The 18,127-nt window shown below is 36.3% G+C and overlaps 1 protein-coding gene across 1 annotated transcript in view; it reads left to right on the forward strand.

Moving 5' to 3' along the window:
* The window catches only part of LOC148300772 (polyamine-transporting ATPase 13A3-like), a 32,725-nt gene that overhangs the window by 3,933 nt on the left and 10,665 nt on the right, over positions 1 to 18,127 (forward strand). The window contains exons 2-9 of the mRNA XM_088274319.1: positions 4,346 to 4,582; positions 8,396 to 8,624; positions 10,282 to 10,486; positions 11,981 to 12,185; positions 13,144 to 13,274; positions 15,064 to 15,246; positions 15,812 to 16,000; positions 17,138 to 17,347. Coding sequence (XP_088130445.1) covers positions 4,346 to 4,582; positions 8,396 to 8,624; positions 10,282 to 10,486; positions 11,981 to 12,185; positions 13,144 to 13,274; positions 15,064 to 15,246; positions 15,812 to 16,000; positions 17,138 to 17,347 — 1,589 coding nt within the window. The remainder of the gene's footprint in view (positions 1 to 4,345; positions 4,583 to 8,395; positions 8,625 to 10,281; positions 10,487 to 11,980; positions 12,186 to 13,143; positions 13,275 to 15,063; positions 15,247 to 15,811; positions 16,001 to 17,137; positions 17,348 to 18,127) is intronic.

Genomic DNA, 18,127 nt, shown 5'->3' on the forward strand with positions numbered 1-18,127 from the left:
GCAAATAAAAATCTATCAGCGGAAGCTAAACTGGCAGTACACAATGGAGTTCTGGTTCCGACCCTTATGTATGGAAGCGAAGCATGGAGTTGGCAAAAGAAGGATGAAAGCAGACTGAATGCAGTCGAAATGCGATCCCTCATACGAATGTGTGGCAAAACGATGTTTGATAGATGTTCGAATGATGAAATAAGGAAAGAATGTAAGGCTGAGATAAGCATTATCGATAAAATTAAGAAAGGTGTGTTGAGATGGTTTGGACATGTGGAGCGTATGAGTGAAGAAAGAACGGTTAAACAAATTTATGGAGCGAATGTAGTTGGAAAAAGAAGCAGAGGACGACCGAGGAAAACTTGGCACAATCAGGTATGTCAAATACTTGAAAGCGGCCGGGTCAGGAGTCGTAATAATCGTCGGGTATGTATGAGGAGATGCATGAATGTAGAAGAGGCAAAGAATGTTTGCAAAGACAGAGTGGTGTGGCGTTCGATTCTCTCTGCCTACCCCTGCGGGGAAGCGACGTGATGGTTAGTTAGTTAGTTTAAATTGATGAAACATTTTTTATATGTTGTTATATCGCTCACTCCTCTCAAGAACGTCATAAATTAAAAATCGTCAATTTTCAGTTATGCATATTTTCGGTATTCCCAAAAAATGTAATATATTCCAGCAAAAGAGGCATATTTTTAACTTAATATTTACCCGCTACAGGGCAGAAAATGGTGTTTTTGCATTTTAAAAAAAGGTAATGTTTAATTATTTTTTTAAATATACTAAATATTTTTCAAATGGAGAAAAAACCTTCAGGTTTTACCTCAAAAGATCTGTTGCACAGTAAAAAGTTCAATAAGTGGCTTGATAATTATTTTAAATACATTGTGTTATATTTTTAAACTTAAAAAACGCTCTCCTGAAAAATCAAGTTTTTTGATTTATGACGTTCTTGAAAGGAGTGAGCGATATGTTATTATTGTGCGCCTCCGTAGTGTAATGTTCAGCACGCTCGGCTACCGTACTGGAGGTCCCGGGTTCGATTCCCAGAAGGGGGGTACAATGAATAAAAGTGATTTTTTATTCTAATATTTATTGTATATTACCCTGGACTGATATCTGAAGCGGAGGGCTGATCACCCTTCCTTCATGTGTTAACGATCAAGATAACACTGCGTTTATATGATGCGGTGCCCTATGCACCATCAGGTGCGGATGAGGGTGTTAAATTATGTTCAAAATAACACTGCGTTTATATGATGCAGTGCCCTATGGACCATTGGGTGCGGATGAGGGTATAAAAAATATGTTAGAAAGACATATTTGGTATTTTAATTTTTTTACGGAATTGAAATTATTAAAAATAATATGAATTTTTATTTTCATTATTTTTATCCTCAAAAAAATTAATTGAAACAACATTGTTTAATTTTTTTTGTAATTATTGATTAAATATCAGCATTTTCTTTATCTCCTGATAAATTAATAATAAGTCACTTAATGTCGGTACACTAATGAGGCAACATGATATTAAGCTAAAAAAATTGTTCTTAAAATAATAATTATCAAATTAAATATGAAATATTCAATTTCTAACATTTGCAAACCTAACAAAAGTAAGATCATATCATATTTAATTAAGTGTTAAAAATATTAACCGGATCCACGCGGCTCACATAACCGTATGTGTTTTCACAAAACATTCCCTGTACGCGGCTGACATAACCGTATGTGTTTTTACTTTGCTCCAAGTTTCGAACCTCAGTTCAACTTGGAGGGATTTTTTCATGGTGTGGAGCTTTGGATAAAATAATACGTCAATCCTTGGCCTTATGACATCTGTTGAAATATCTGACTAATAATTTGTAACATCACAGAAAAGAACAGATCCCTGATTTTTCTCGCGGTCGGTAAGTAGTCAGCGCCATAATCATGCCCTATATCTGTCTCACTCTCGACGCTACGCATCGCCAGTGGGTAAGAGTGACACACGATGCGTGCTTTGATTTATTTATGTTACGATCTTATTTGTTTGTATTACGATATATTTCAAGAATAATGTGACACGAGTGCATTATACAGTACCAAAAAGGCACAATGAATCCCATTGAACGTTTTTGTTTAGGAAAATAAATCGTTTCTTAACTAAATACATGATAAAAGTAATCATTTATAAGGGCGTCTCTCAGGAACAAAGTGAACGCGGTTAAAAGGTTAAGCGGGTTTGATGAAAATATCTAGTAGATTGATCAAATGATGAAGTGTAGTGATTAGCATTTGTTTCTTCTTTCTTTATCTGGATCATCATCTGTACTTGCTGTACTTCAGCCTTCTTCTTGTGTCCGGTATTAAAGAAAGGCCTCCCTCTTGGACTACCACAGTTGTCTGTTGGACGCGACTCTCTTCCAGTGCAGGCCCGCCACTTTGCTAATGTCATCGGACCATCTTGTCTGGGGCCTACCCACGCTTCTAGGCCTCCAGTCAAGCACATTTTTCGTCCACCTATCTTCAGACATACATGCCACATATCAAGAACGTCATAAATCAAAAATCGTCAATTTTTAGTTGTGCATGTTTTTGGAATGCCCAGAAAATGTACTATATCCCAGCAAAAGTGGCATATTTTTAACTTAATATTTACCCGCTACAGGGCAGAAAATGTTTTTGGAATTTTTAAGAAAAGGTATTGTTCAATAATTTTTTTAAATATACAAAATATTTTTCAAATGGAGAAAAACCTTCAGGTTTTACCTAAAAAGATCTGTTGCACAGTAAAAAGTTCAATAAATGGCTTGATATTTATTTTTAATACATTGTGTTATATTTTTAAATTTTGAAAACGTTCTCCTGAAAAATCAAGTTTTTTGATTTATGAGGTTCTTGAAAGGAGTGAGCGATATCACAATGGATATCAATAGTTGTGTAATCAACTAGTAATAACTAGTAACACTTCTGCGTCTTGTTTTAGGCTTCCAGTCAAGTCGTCCATCTATCTTCAGACATATCCACATGACTTGCCCAGTTCCACTTTTGCTCCGCGATTCTTTGAGCCACATCTGTTACCTTGGTCTTTTCCCTTATCCAAACATTCGTTTTACGATCTCTAAAGGATATGTTTAGCATCCTTCTCTTCATTGCTCTTTGTGTTACCCGGAGTTTATACAAGATTTGTTTTGTTAGGGCAGAGGTTGACAAGAGTGGCTCGTGAGCCACATTCGGCTCTTTGGCTAGAAGGTGGGTTTGAATTTCACCTTATCTCAAGGAACATCTTAAATAGACACTCTGAATTGCCTCTATCTGCGAAAACAGTGCAAGACAGAATATCCAAAATGTCTTTGAATGTAACAGAGCAGCGAAACAAAGATATTAGCTAGTTTCCGCAATATTAATTGCAACTTATGAGTCGTGTGATATTTGTGATACAGTCAAGGTTCAAAAATCTACCTCTACATACTTATATGTATATGACATACATATGTCCGTAACCATTAAGAATTCCAGTAGTGATCATGTCTTTAAGAACAGTGTCCGTCGATGGTTGCTTCTCGTTGGAAGGGACAAGGTAGAAAGTGAATTAATCAAAGTCCAGGTGTAATTATTTTATTTTTAAACCTTTATACTGTAAATTGTTATTGTATCTATTGTATGTAATGTATATAATCTAATAATAAAAAAAAAACAAATAGTTAAAAAAAAAAAATTGTATTAACATGTAAGTATTTCGGCTTAACACAGGCCATGCCTAAAGAGCCATAATACATATCTCTCACTCCTTTCAAGAACGTCATAAATAAAAAATTGTCAATTTTCAGTTGTGCATGTTTTCGAAATGCCCAGAAAATGTACTATATCCCAGCAAAAGAGGCATATTTTTAACTTAATATTTACCCGCTACAGGGCAGAAAATGTTGTTTTTGCATTTTGAAGAAAAGGTATTGTTTAATTATTTTTTTAAATATACTAAATATTTTTCAAATGGAGAAAACACCTTTAGGTTTTACTTAAAAACATCTGTTGCACAGTAAAAAGTTCAATAAGTGGCTTGATATTTATTTTTAATGCATTGTGTTATATTTTTAATCTTTAAAAACGTTCTCCTGAAAAATCAAGTTTTTTTATTTATGACGTTCTTGAAAGGAGTGAGCGATATAGTAAAAGAAAATGTATGTATCTATGAAATAAATAAATAAAATAAAATATATGCGGTTCTTTGTTATCCTGTTCCCATGACAATTTGGATCCTCTCACTTGACAAACTGCCGACCCCTGTGCTAGGGTTTCATCATCTGATAAGAGTTAAAATAATACCCTTTATTGTGGAATGCATTGTATTCACATTATATTTCTGTTCCAGGTGAATACGAAGCTATCGGTGAAGCGCATTGGCAGATCCTAGACAACGCTCACCAAGGAACCGACGAACTGGTTCTGAAGGTCCACGGATACAAACACAACTGGGTCCGCAGACTGCTCTTCCACACCGTTAGCATCCTGTTCTGTGGATTCCCATACATATTCATCAGCTGGTATCCCAAGTATGGAATGATCAAATTCTCCAAATCCAGTTTAAGAAATGCTGAAATAGTTTTTCGTAAGTATTATATTTATTTATTATATATTTTTTGCAGTACTGTAATATAATTATTTTTAGAATATTGTATTTTTTTGATGAAAAGCAAAAACACAAAATGAGGTTATGTACAGGGGCGTGCATTCCATATAGGCAGAAAAGCAGTGCCCATCTTAACAACTTACCTGCGTGACATGTAAATACGCAACCAGTACCTACCCTACCTTACTAAGTAGTACCTAGCTTACCTTACTACCTACCTCTACAGCCAACCCTTATTAAATCTCTGTGCACGCCACTGGTTATGTATAATAATTTCATGTAATAATAAATATGTTTTTCAGTCTTTGCATGTTTTTTAAATGTGTTCCTACAAATGTTTTTCTTGAAAATCTTGTTCATATATCCTGGGATTTTGGATTTCCGGGGCTCTACTGTATCTCAGATAACAATGGCCTTTTTAACCTTCCCCTCCCTGTGCTATGTATTTACTACAACTTGACTTTAAAAATGAGAATATCAATATAAAATATAATAGATACGGGGGCTCAGCATTTTTATATTCCTCCGTACTACTTTTACGTGTTACATAAAAGTATTATAATATAAAGTTATTCATTTGCAGCGACAGAAATAAATGAATTGTAAAATAATCAGGGATAGAATCACCAATACACAAATGTTTCTCAGAGTATGCGTGTGTGCCGCACTTTACATACACGCGCACACGGCTTCATACTGTTTCCGACGATCTCGTTTTAGCTGCGCACAGGTAATGAGAGGGTGGACTGCATGGCCAAGGAAGCCCGGGACTGTGGCGTGGTTCCCAGTCTATTCACCCTTCCGATTCCTGACTACCTTAGAAAGCTCAAAGCTGGTGCAAGCGAGGAATGGAATAAAATATTCTCTATAACATCCACTGGATCCTATTATAAGTCAATCCAACCCGTGATACCCAAATCCCCTTGGTTCCGCAAAATCAAGATTCCCAAGCTGAATGTGTCCCTTCTGTGCAGGCTGAGGATCGGACACACAGTACTTGCATCCCACCTCAAAAAGATTAACATTCTAACTTGTTCGTTGTGCGCGTGTGGAGAGGATGATGAGACTGCTGACCACATATTTTTCAACTGCCCCTTACTCCCTAACCTCGAGTTCATTCAGGACATTCGGTCGGAGGGTTTGTCCTTCCCGCTGAATGTCCAACACCTATTTTCAATCAACTCCAAAAATGTTAACCGTGCGATCATTAAACATATAAAAAAGTATGGCAAAAGCGTGTGACCCCAAAAAAAATCAATAAAAAAAAATATTGTTTAAGTAAAATCACTAGTATGGCAGGTATCACCCAAAATTGGGTGCTTTGCCAATAAATAAAAAAAAAAAAAAGTCGTGGTTCGGAGTGGTCGTGTCACTACGCTAGCTATGGCGAGTACTATGTATTTTTTTATTTTTTTTAGGTAATTACCAGAACTAACATTACAAAATTGATACATTTCAATTTCATATATCGCTCACTCCTTTCAAGAACGTCATAAATCAAAAAACTTGATTTTTCAGGAGAACGTTTTTAAAGTTTAAAAATATAATACAATGTATTGAAAATAAATATCAAGCCACTTATTGAACTTTTTACTGTGCAACAGATCTTTTTAAGTAAAACCTGAAGGTTTTTTCTGCATTTGAAAAATATTTAGTATATTTAAAAAAATAATTAAACAATACCTTTTCTTCAAAATGCAAAAACAGCACATTCTGCCCTGTAGCGGGTAATTATTAAGTTAAAAATATGCCGCTTTTGCTGGGACATAGTACATTTTCTGGGCATTCCGAAAACATGCACAACTCAAAATTCACGATTTTTGATTTATGACGTTCTTGAAAGGAATGAGCGATATGGTCAATATAAGCAACATTTAGGAATATTTACATTTTTCCCGTTGTACAAAATACATAACACCGGCGCACATGGAAATTTTAAGCACTGTAAGGGAAGGGTCAAAAGGTGTTTTGGTCGTATCGAGGGTGTTTGAGTGCGATACATCGTTTGAATTATCTACAAAGATGCCGAAGCGAGTTATCTAACCGTGCAAAACGCTCTTGAGTTTTCTATGATATTATCTGTGTGTGATAGCGCTGATTTCCATGTCACTTATAAGTAATATGTGTATCGTTTTTAATTTACTTCTAGAGTGCTGCATATTATGTTTAGTCTACGTCTTCACATCCACATCCAGCAATCTCCGATTCCCTTTTCCTTTCCTGACTCAATTTTGGTCCACATGATTTGGTAATTTTGGAATTATTTATTTGAACGCATTTTTTTTGTACCGCCGTTAAATCTTACTTCGGCCCAAGGTAGCTTCACCATATACCATTTAATTTTGTTTTTCACACAGCATTCGATACAGATTCTTTCATCCATTTTTTGAAATAGGCAAAAGACGTGAAAGCTAGCAGCTGCCAAAAATTAACTAAACATTAAAAATGGCTGACCTTATCGGCATAAGTTAGAGACATGAGTGCCAACGTCGGTAGTGTAAAGGCAAAGGGGTATATCTGTCTCAGACCAAATTTTACAGGAGAGCAAAAACAAACTTGTGAAATTAAATAACTCGTTTGTTTTATGTATTTTTAAATGTAGATATTTTAATAATAATAAATCCCTTACCGCACCCCAATGGTGCACAGGGCACTGCTTCATATAAACGCAGTGCTACCTCGATCGATTACACATGAAGGAAAGGTGATCAGCCCTCCACTTCAGGTACCAGTCCAGTGTAATATTGAATAAATATTAGAGTGAAAAAATCACTTATATTTATTATAACCCCCCTGGGAATCGAACCCGGGACCTCCAGAACGGTAGGCGAGCATGCTGACCATTACACTACGGAGGCGGACTAAATTATAAGACTAAGATATTTTAATAAAACTAAATAAGAATTGCAACTGCAGCTATATCCTTTTGCCAGATAATGTATGGAATACACTATTTTAGACATTTTGTAGAAAAAAACTTAGAAAATGAAAATCTTTAAAGATATACCCCTTTGCCATTACACTACCGACATAACGCCATAAAAAATCGTAAATCGAACAAATATAGCCTACGAAAATTCAAAACTTACGATACTTTTTGAACAGACCCAGTATACAATATATATGTTCAATAATGGGCAGAATGGTGGCCAAGTTAAAATGTTTAAAAAAAATGTATCTATGTACCAAAAAAAAAAAAAAAAAATTCATCAGTGGAGAAACCTAATAATATATTATAATTTAAGATTGATATTTGTCGACTTGGGTGTTAAGAAAAATGAAGAAATTGAATAATCGTATCGTCTTAATAAGAATAATAAATACTCATGTTTCTATTATAATAGTAATATAAGAGTTTCTGCTAAATAAAAAGCTTCTTTACATCTCACCAATAGATGCCTCTAGCGAAGCTCTAGTGATTCAAGAACAAGGTTTCTAAATTGGTTCATATATATGGAACTTCCAAGAATTTGAGTAGTGTGGTTGTCAATAATGGGTAGAATTGGTGAATGTTACACGTGTGTAAAGTGATCACTTAAACCAGTCTATGACGGTCGTCTGCCCCGTAAATGCCCAGACTTCCATATTCTTCTTCATCTTTGAATAAACAAAATAATAACTCACATTTCGTCTACGAAACTTTCTCTGGACGGGGTCGAACACCATTCCGTAAGCCAGGCTTCCATCTTTCTCCATCTAAAAAATGATAGATGTTTCATCTCAAGTTGAAACATACATTTTATTTGATCATATTATGCAATGTTTACTTATTTTATTCATATGATATTCCAGTGACGGATTCGGAAGGCGCTTGTAAAACAGAGGTGGTCCAGGAGGTGGAAATCTCCCTGCCTCAGTTTCCCGACAATAAAATTAGATTTTTTTTATATCAACTGACTCGGTATGTCTGGCTGCGAGACACGGCCTCCTTCGTCAACGTCCAGAATCTCAACGAGAAGGTCACCGTGGCGCACCTCGTGGAAAATACATCGGGGCTGAACAGAAAGCAACAGAACGAATTGTGAGTATACCGTGTAACTAATAATGGAAGCGATTGGAAGATTGGTATGAAGAGTAGTCTAGAATCTGCCAACCTCAATATAGTATATAGAAAACATTATTTTGGAACAGGTAGATGATTTTTTTAGCTTCTTCACTGGCTACAATATGTGTGATGATTGGTTTGCTTCTATCATGGTCAGTCTTCGCCCAGCTCTATCCTCCTCTTGTCTCTTCAACTTGGCGTAACCGCTACAGCCCGTGTCGGAGGTAATTAAGTTCATGTAGGTTAAGCGGGGCCGTCCTCTGTAGTTTTTGCACATGCCTTTATCGATAAACAGAAAGGTATGTTGGGATGCTTTGGACATGTGGAATGAATGAATGAAAAAATAACAGGTAGGACAGTAAAATAAATTTATGAGGCAAAGGTAATTGGAAATAGGAACAAAGGAAGACCGAGGAAAACGTAGCATGATCAAGTATTTCAAATACTCAAAAGTGATCATGTCAGGAGAAGAAATAATGTTTGGGGAGATGCAGCAATGTGGAAGAGGCGAAGATTGTTTGCAGAGACAGAGTTGTGCGGCGTTCTATTCCCACTGCCAACCCTCAGGTGAAGCAGCATGATGGTTAGAACTCTTATTTACGAACGTTGGAAGAGATTTTTTTCCAATTGTTAACTATGATAACACTCATTTGTAATATATTAATTTTTAAACAGTAAAATAATAAACAATTATTTTTTTCTTGTTCAATTTTCTAAAAGTTAAAAGGGTATTTCAAAGGTCTAGAGTTTGTGATTGATACGACATTGCGGGCTAAAAATATTGACCTAGAAATTCCAGACGGAACAAGCTGTGCAAATATTATGACGCCAAAGAAAAGATATCAAAGACAGATAATTGAGTCCGTATATTATGTTTATTTGTATACATAATACATATATGGACATTCCCCAAGAGCATATTCATATGTGACTGAAAATTAAATAGACCAAAGGTTCATTGTATATAACATATATATACATTATGTATATATATATATATATATATATATATATATATATATATATATATATATATATATATATATATATATATATATATATATATATATATATATATATATATATATTCATTCTTCATTCAACATTTTTCTTCTCCGTCTTATTCCTCATTGCTGAGGGTTGTGACCCTTGCAGAAGCAATGACTCTTCTCCAGTTATCCCTTGACTGCGCTGCACGTAGCGCTCCAACCACTGAGGTGCCTGCTGCTGCCTTAATTTGATCGGTCCATCGTGTGGGGATCTTCTTCTCCCTCTCTTTTCCTCCAGGCTACCGATCACAACTAGTCGTTCCAGGCTATCCTCTATGCCACACGCAACGTGTCCAAAGAACTGGAGAATCCGTCGGGTACAGACATTGGCCAGAGTCAAGCCATCCAAGCGTAGTTCCTGGCGAATGGACTCATTGGTGCGTCTAGCTGTCCGTGGAATTCGGAGCAAGCGCCTCCAACACCACATTTCAAAGGCATCATTTTTTCTCCTTTCTGCTTCTTTTATGGTCCATGTTTCAGCAGCATAGAGAAAAATGGAGTGGACCAAGCTCCTGACAAGCTTCATCTTGGTTTTGTTACTATAACATAGCACAATAAAAATGATGATAAATTGTTTGTTTCAGAGCAAAATTATATGGAAACAATGGAATTGAGGTGGAAGTAAAAAGTTACTGGTCATTATTTGTGACGGAGGTGTTCAACCCCTTCTACTTGTTCCAAGTGTTCTCCATCACCCTGTGGTCTCTGGACGAGTACTACCACTACGCGGCCTGCGTGTTCATCCTGTCTTCCATATCAGTAATGACTTCGCTCTACCAAACCAAGAAGGTACGCACACTTAACAAACCATTTTATTGACTAACAAATTTTCGAAAGACTTTCGAAATACCAAGCAAATTTGTACTAATAGCAAAAATACAAGCAATTGACAAATACATTCATATTATTTTTTTGACATCTCAACATAGACGAAGAAGAATATGGAAGTCTGGTCATTTACGGGGCTTACGACCGTCATAGGCTAGTTTAAGTGATCACTTGAGGCAGATTTTGAAAGTAGGCGACACACACATAAATAGAATCGATGGTAAAATATTTTTTTTATAAATAAATAAAATACCTGTTGCAATTGTATTTCAACGGATGGCATATGCAATCATATTTACAAAGTACATTTACACAAATGGTCCTCTTCTGTTTAATTTTATTATTAATGGTCTTAATTTCACTAGCCGATTCGCATCTATCACTGCTCTCTCTCTATGGTCTCAATCCTGCGGATTGGTCTGCAGCAACAGATAACATCTCCTTCGCCATTCCGATCTATTTTCCGAAACCCTCTTCCGCTCCTCATACGTCGATCAGCCCATGTCCTCGTATAAGTTGCTCAGATATTGGCATTATATAGTTACTTTTAAAAAAAAAAACTAATTCTATACATTTATACATATCCCTCACTCCTTTCAACAACGTCATAAATAAAAAAACTTGATTTTTCAGGAGAATGTTTTTAAAGTTTAAAAATATAATACAATGTATTAAAAATAAATATCAAGCCACTTACTGAACTATTTATGTGCAACAGATCTTTTTAGGTAAAACCTGAAGGTTTTTTCTCCATTTGAAAAATATTAAGTATATTTAAAAATATAATTAAACAATACCTTTTCTTCAAAATGCAAAAACAACACTTTCTGCCCGGTAGCGGGTAAATATTATGTTAAAAATATGCCACTTTTGCTGGGATACATATAGTACATTTTCTGGACATTTCGAAAACATGCACAACTGAAAATTGATGATTTTTGATTTATGACGTTCTTGAAAGGAGTGAGCGATATGGCAGACTTATAATTTTAGTTTCGCAGTGCCTCTCCAAAAAAGAGATTCAGCTCTTGTGCTTGGAGAGGGACTTACATCCAAGGTTTATTGTTTTATTTGATTGATGGTATAATAGTCTTTTTCTTTTATATATTTTTTTAAGATTTACATGTAGTATGCATTAATTTGTTCTTAAAATACACTATCTGCGGGAAGGGTAATTTTACTGTTTTACTCGACTGGTGGTGTTCGGCGGGAAGCGTAATTTTACCTTTTCACTCGACTCATCGTAAATTGCGTGTAAGTTATTTTTACGCATGACTTTTGCGGCATCTTTTGATCTCATATTGATGTATACAGCATGGTTAAATGTTATCACTTCTTTTCAGAGATATTTATCTCTATTATGAGCGCGAATCCGCCCGCAGATAGTGTGTTAAGAATTTTCATATCTTAAAATAAAAATATCTGGTATTAATTAGAGATGTGTTCTGTCGGCAGCTGAGCATAGCCCTCCACGAGCTGGTGGAGCGCTCCAACTGCCACTGGGTGACGGTGGTGCGCCCGGCGCAGACCGAGTGCCTGGTGGCCGCCGCCAGCCTCGTGCCCGGGGACGTGCTGCTGCTGCCGCCCTCCGGCTACACCATGCCCTGCGACGCCGTGCTGCTCACCGGCACCTGCATCGTCAACGAGAGCATGCTCACCGGTCAGACACTCCCTGACTCCTGACTCCTGACTCCTCCCACCAAAACATTACATTCTTATTATATAAATGATTTTAAGTAATTAACCTTCCCCTCTCGGTGATATGTATTTACTACAACTCAACTTTAAAAATGAGAATATCAATATAAAATATAATAGATACGGGTTCACAATTTTTGTATTCCTCCGTTATACTTTTACGTGTTGCATAAAAGTATTATAAATATAAAGTTATTCATTTGCAGCGACGGAAATAAATAATTTGTGAAAATCCAGGGTATATAATCAGCAATACACAAACGTTTCTCAGAGTATGCGTGCGTGCTACACTTTACGTACACGCGCACGCGGCTTCATACTGTTTCCGACGATTTCATTTTAGTTGCACACAAGTCGTCGTTCAGGGTGGTTGTGTCACTACGCTAGCTATGGCGGGTACTTGGGATGTATTTTTTTCTCTTTTTTCGGTAATTACCAGAGCTAACATTATAAAAATTGATACATTTCATCTTTAACTATGGTCAATAAGGAATATTAACATTTTTCCCGTTTTTAAACCACATTTTCATATGGTGTACAAAATACATATCACCGGTGCACGGGATAGTTTTTAGCCCCGTAAGGGAAAGGTTGAAAATTAAAGAACATCATAGCGGTCTTGTAAATAATTATTTTACGGAATTCGCAAATCACATCTTCATTTTTCTTCTTCTTTATGAGCCCTCTGACCTTCACTGCTGGATATAGGCCTCTTTTCCTTCTTTCCATTTCCTTCGGTCAGTTGCTGCTTGCTGCCAGTTTCCACCCCCCACAGTGACTATATCATCGGACCATCTCTTTTGGGGTCTTCCGACACCTCTTGTTTTCCCAAGGTCTCCACCGTAGAATTCTTGGCGTCCATCTTGATATTGTATCCATTTAATGTACGCATAAATTTCTTTAATAACTTATTATTACAGGTGAAAGTGTGCCTGTTGTGAAATCTCCTCCCAATGTGTCTTCCGAGTGCTACTCCACGTCCACCCACAAGAGACACACCCTGTTTGCCGGAACCAATGTCATTCAGACCCGATTTTATGGTAACAGCAAGGTAAGAACCTATCTTTGAATCCACTCATTTCAATATTCACACATTTCGGATGGTTATTTTTTACACCTGTGGACCGCTAGCGACGGGATTTGATAATTATGTACATATAGTTAACTTAACAAAGAGATTGGTATTTTAACCGGATCCACGCGGCTCGCATAACCGTATGTGTTTTCACAAAACATTCCCCGTACGCGGCTGACATAACTGTTTGTGTTTTTACTTTACTCCAAGTTTCGAACCTCAGTTCAACTTGGAGGGATTTTTTCATGGTGTGGAACTTTGGATAAAATAATATGTCAATCCTTGGCCTTATGAAATCTGTTGAAATATCTGACTAATAATTTGTAACATCACAAGTATAAATAAAAGAACAGATCCCTGATTTTTCTTGTGGTCGGTAATTAGTCCCCGCCATAATCATGCCCTATATCTGTCTCACTCTCGACGCTACGCATCGCCAGTGGGTAAGAGTGACACACGATGCGTGCTTTGATTTATTTATCTTACGATCTTATTTAGGTTATTTACGAGTACCAAAAAGGCACAATGAATCCCATTGAACGTTTTTGTTTAGGAAAATAAATCGTTTCTTAATTAAATACATGATAAAAGTAATCATTTAAAAAACGGCAAAATACCGCCGCGCACGGGCGTCTCTCAGGAACAAAGTGAACGCGGTTAAAAGGTTAAATCTATAAGATTTGGCATTTAATTTGTAGAACTCCATTTTAATTTATATATTAGATGTTTCAATAAAACACTGATTTTTGAGTCTACTAAATAGTATTTCCTTGTTGAAAAACGCATAAAAAGAAGTTTTGTGACAATTGTTTCACCGTGTTATGGCATTTTTAAACTAATGTTTGTAGCGAGTATTGTGACACTTGTCCTGAAAAACTAAGGATGCGATTGGGTGATTGTTTTCAAAAATACCACACTTCAAACAATTATAAAAACTAAAATTTGCTATTTTTTCTTTTATAAATACTTACTTTCTATAATTAATACATATTTGTGAACATAAATATGCATTCTTAATTGCTACCTTTCAAAAAAATTTTTTTTAACAATTTTCTAAGAATATCTTAGTTTTTTTCATATTTCTCATATTTTTACTAAAAAAATTTGCTGGAGACATATCTCTCACTCCTTTGAAAAACGTCATAAATCAAAAAACTTGATTTTTCAGGAGAACGTTTTTAAAGTTTAAAAATAAATTACAATGTATTAAAAACAAATTTCAAGCCACTTATTGAACTTTTTACTGTGCAACAGATCTTTTTAGGTAAAACCTGAAGGTTTTTTCTCCATTTGAAAAATATTTAGCATATTTAAAAAAATAATTAAACAATACCTTTTCATCAAAATGCAAAAACAACACTTTCTGCCCTGTAGCAGGTAAATATTAAGATAAAAATATGCCTCTTTTGCTGGGATATAGTACATTTTCTGGGCATTCTGAAAACATGCACAACTGAAAATTGACGATTTTTGATTTATGATATTCTTGAAAGGATTGAGCGATATATGATTTTTTTCTCTCGAGTGATAAGGGTTAATATATAAGAGATTGGTACATAATATTCATATAATAACATTAAATATGTAATTTCTTCTTTTCTGACTTTGAAATGAGGCCAGCACAGAAGGTAAAAATACCTTTCTTGTCCTTCACACAAACATCAATCGAAAGAATGGGTAGAAATACCTTTCCCGTCAGAAGTGTGTTAAAATCAGCATTATTAGGTCATAAAACCAATGTAACAACTTGGAATTCTTTTTTCAGGTATTAGCCAAAGTTGTACGGACCGGATTTTGCACATCAAAGGGAGAACTAGTCAAAAGTATATTATTTCCCAAACCGATGGGCTTCCAGTTCTACAAGGACGCCGTGAAATTCGTCATATTCCTATTTACTATATCCGCAATTGGTATGGGATATTGCATATGGTTGTATGTTGAGAGGGGTGTAAGTATATGAATTTTCAAAATGTGTACTTAGTTTGTGTCAGCACCATACCCAAGATTCAAAACTCCATTTTACTAAATTTTCGAACTCTGAAGGAATCCTAACATACTGTCCAAAATGTATCTGATATTTTTATAAGTCATGATGTCAGATTCGACGAATCCGGTATTTCTCGCTAGAGTGCCAAAGCCGAAATATTGGATTTTGGTAATCAAAGGGTTAATTAACCACAGTAAAAAAATGATGGTTATTCTGAAACCTCTTATGAAGCAGTGTTTTTAAGTAGTATTACACAAAGTAAACGATGAATGATAAGGAGAGTGTAACTTATCGAATATAAAGCGTTTGAGTTTACTGAAAGGAGTGTTTCTCCGTCAGTGTGAAGACGATAATCCTGCAGACCTTGGACATAGTAACCATCGCGGTCTCGCCCGCGCTGCCGGTTGGTACTCATGAAATAGTGTTTTTAAGTGGCATTTTACAAAGAGAACGATGAATGATAAGGAGAGTGTAACTTATTGAATGCAAAGCGTGTGAGATTACTGAAAGGAACGTTTCTCTGCAGAGCAGTGTGAAGACGATAATCCTGCGGACGTTGGACATAATAACCATCGTGGTCCCGCCCGCGCTGCCGGCCGCCATGACCGCGGGCACGGTGTACAGCCAGCGCCGCCTCAAGAACCACCACATCTTCTGCATCAGCCCCCTGCGCATCAACGTCTGCGGGAAACTCAAGCTCATCTGCTTTGATAAGGTACCACAATTTTGCAATTTCTAGATACATTACGTACAAAAAGTACCCGGAAATTTGGATTTCAATGTACCGATTGAAAGGTATCTGTAAAATTTTTTGTCTTCAGGTTACCATCCCTGATTAGAACATGATCTGTCACTCAGTGTGTTTGCAGCAGCTGTTAGTAATAGACGACCTCAAATGTGCTCGGCAAATTTGTTTGTTGACTGTTGACTATTGTCAACAGACCTTCCGTTCCACTAGACGAGGGTTCGGCATTTTGTGTCCTAGCTTGGTTTATGGTACCAATGTCCTTTTCACTATTTTTATCATGTCGCTCACTACTTTCAAGAACGTCATAAATCAAAAATCGTCAATTTTCAGTTGTGCATGCTTTCGGAATGCCCAGAAAATGTACTATATCCCAGCAAAAGAGGCATATTTTTAACTTAATATTTACCCACTACAGGGCAGAAAATGTTGTTTTTGCATTTTGAAGAAAAAAAAACCCTTATCCGCACCCAATGGTGCATAGGGCACTGCGTCATATAAACGCAGTGTTATCTTGATCGTTTACACATGAAGGAAAGGTGATCAGCCTTCCGCTTCAGGTACCAGTCCAGGGTAATATTGAATAAATATTACAGTGAAAAAATCACTTATATTTATTTTACCCCCCTTGGGAATCCAACCCGGGACCTCCAGAACGGTAGCGGAGCGTGCTGACCATTACACTACGGAGGCGGACATGCCTTTTTTTTTTGGAAGAAAAGGTATTGTTTAATTATTTTTTTTAAATGTACCTACTAAATATTTTTTAAATGGAGAAAAAACCTTCAGGTTTTACCTAAAAAGATCTGTTGCACAGTAAAAAGTTCGATAAGTGGCTTGATATTTATTTTTAATACATTGTGTTATATTTTTAAACATTAAAAACATTCTCCTGAAAAATCAAGTTTTTTGATTTATGACGTTCTTGAAAGGAGTGAGCGATATATATAAAATCAAAGGTATAATACAAAATTGACCCAATATAACCATACAAAGTCACTTCCAGCACATACAATAATGCAAATGGTTATCATAGTTGTGTAATAAACTAGTAATAAGTAATAACCACCGTTATGAAATGGGTGTCTGATCATCCTCTGATTGCAGACGGGCACCTTGACCGAGGACGGACTGGACTTGTACGCGGTGTTGCCGCACTCGGACGGGCTGTTTGGGGAGCCTGTCCATAACGTGCCCTCGCTGCCGCCCAAGCTGCCGCTCATGCAGGCCCTGGCCTGCTGCCACTCCCTGACCAGCATCGACAACCAGCTCACCGGAGACCCGCTCGACCTCAAAATGTTTGAAGCAACTGGATGGGTAATTTAATCAATTTTACTTTAGATCAAGGGTAGACAACCCACGGCCCGCCGGGTGTCTACTCGTGGCCCGCAGAGCGTATCACAATTTTTTTTTGTACATAAAAACCACCAAAAGAACATTTCATCGTGCGTAGTTCGTACCATATCCCATATATGGAAGTATCTCTGACAATTTTTTGTTTTGCAAAACACTGTTGATGATTTCCCTATTTTGAATCACTGATACGTGTGAACAGCTTTTTACTCGAATGAATCATTTTAAATCTCAAATGAGAATAAGAAACACTGATGAGCATTTGGAAAACTGCTTGGAAAACATTGATGCACTTGCTTGTATGCCTGTTATCTAATAAATTCTCATTTTTATTATATCTTCATAAAAAAAAAACAATGAGTTTCTGTTTACTTTGAATAATGAAAAGAAATTGTTTTACGGCCAGGTAGGTAATTTCATTTCTAAAATCTGGCCCTGCTGCTGAAAAGGTTGGCCACCCATGCTTTAGATGTTAACACAATCAATATATATCGCCAACAATCGCGAGATGTTGACAGACTAGCTATTTAAATCATGATTTTTTTTAGATACTAGCACACACTGTTTTCTCTGTGTGTAGCATTCACATGTGACTCATATTTATTCTCATATTTTTCGGTGATTTTTATAAGAACCATATTAAAAAAAAATTAACTATTGTTTGAACCGCCCATTTTATTTTTTGAAGCTATTTTCCCCTTCTGCTACCCCTTCTGAATTCAATAAAATTATTTGAGACCGCTC

This window comes from Brachycentrus maculatus, unplaced genomic scaffold (genome assembly GCF_059751285.1).
Source record: "Brachycentrus maculatus isolate JH-2025_06_01 unplaced genomic scaffold, ASM5975128v1 h1tg000657l, whole genome shotgun sequence".
In the NCBI taxonomy this organism is placed as follows: domain Eukaryota; kingdom Metazoa; phylum Arthropoda; class Insecta; order Trichoptera; family Brachycentridae; genus Brachycentrus; species Brachycentrus maculatus.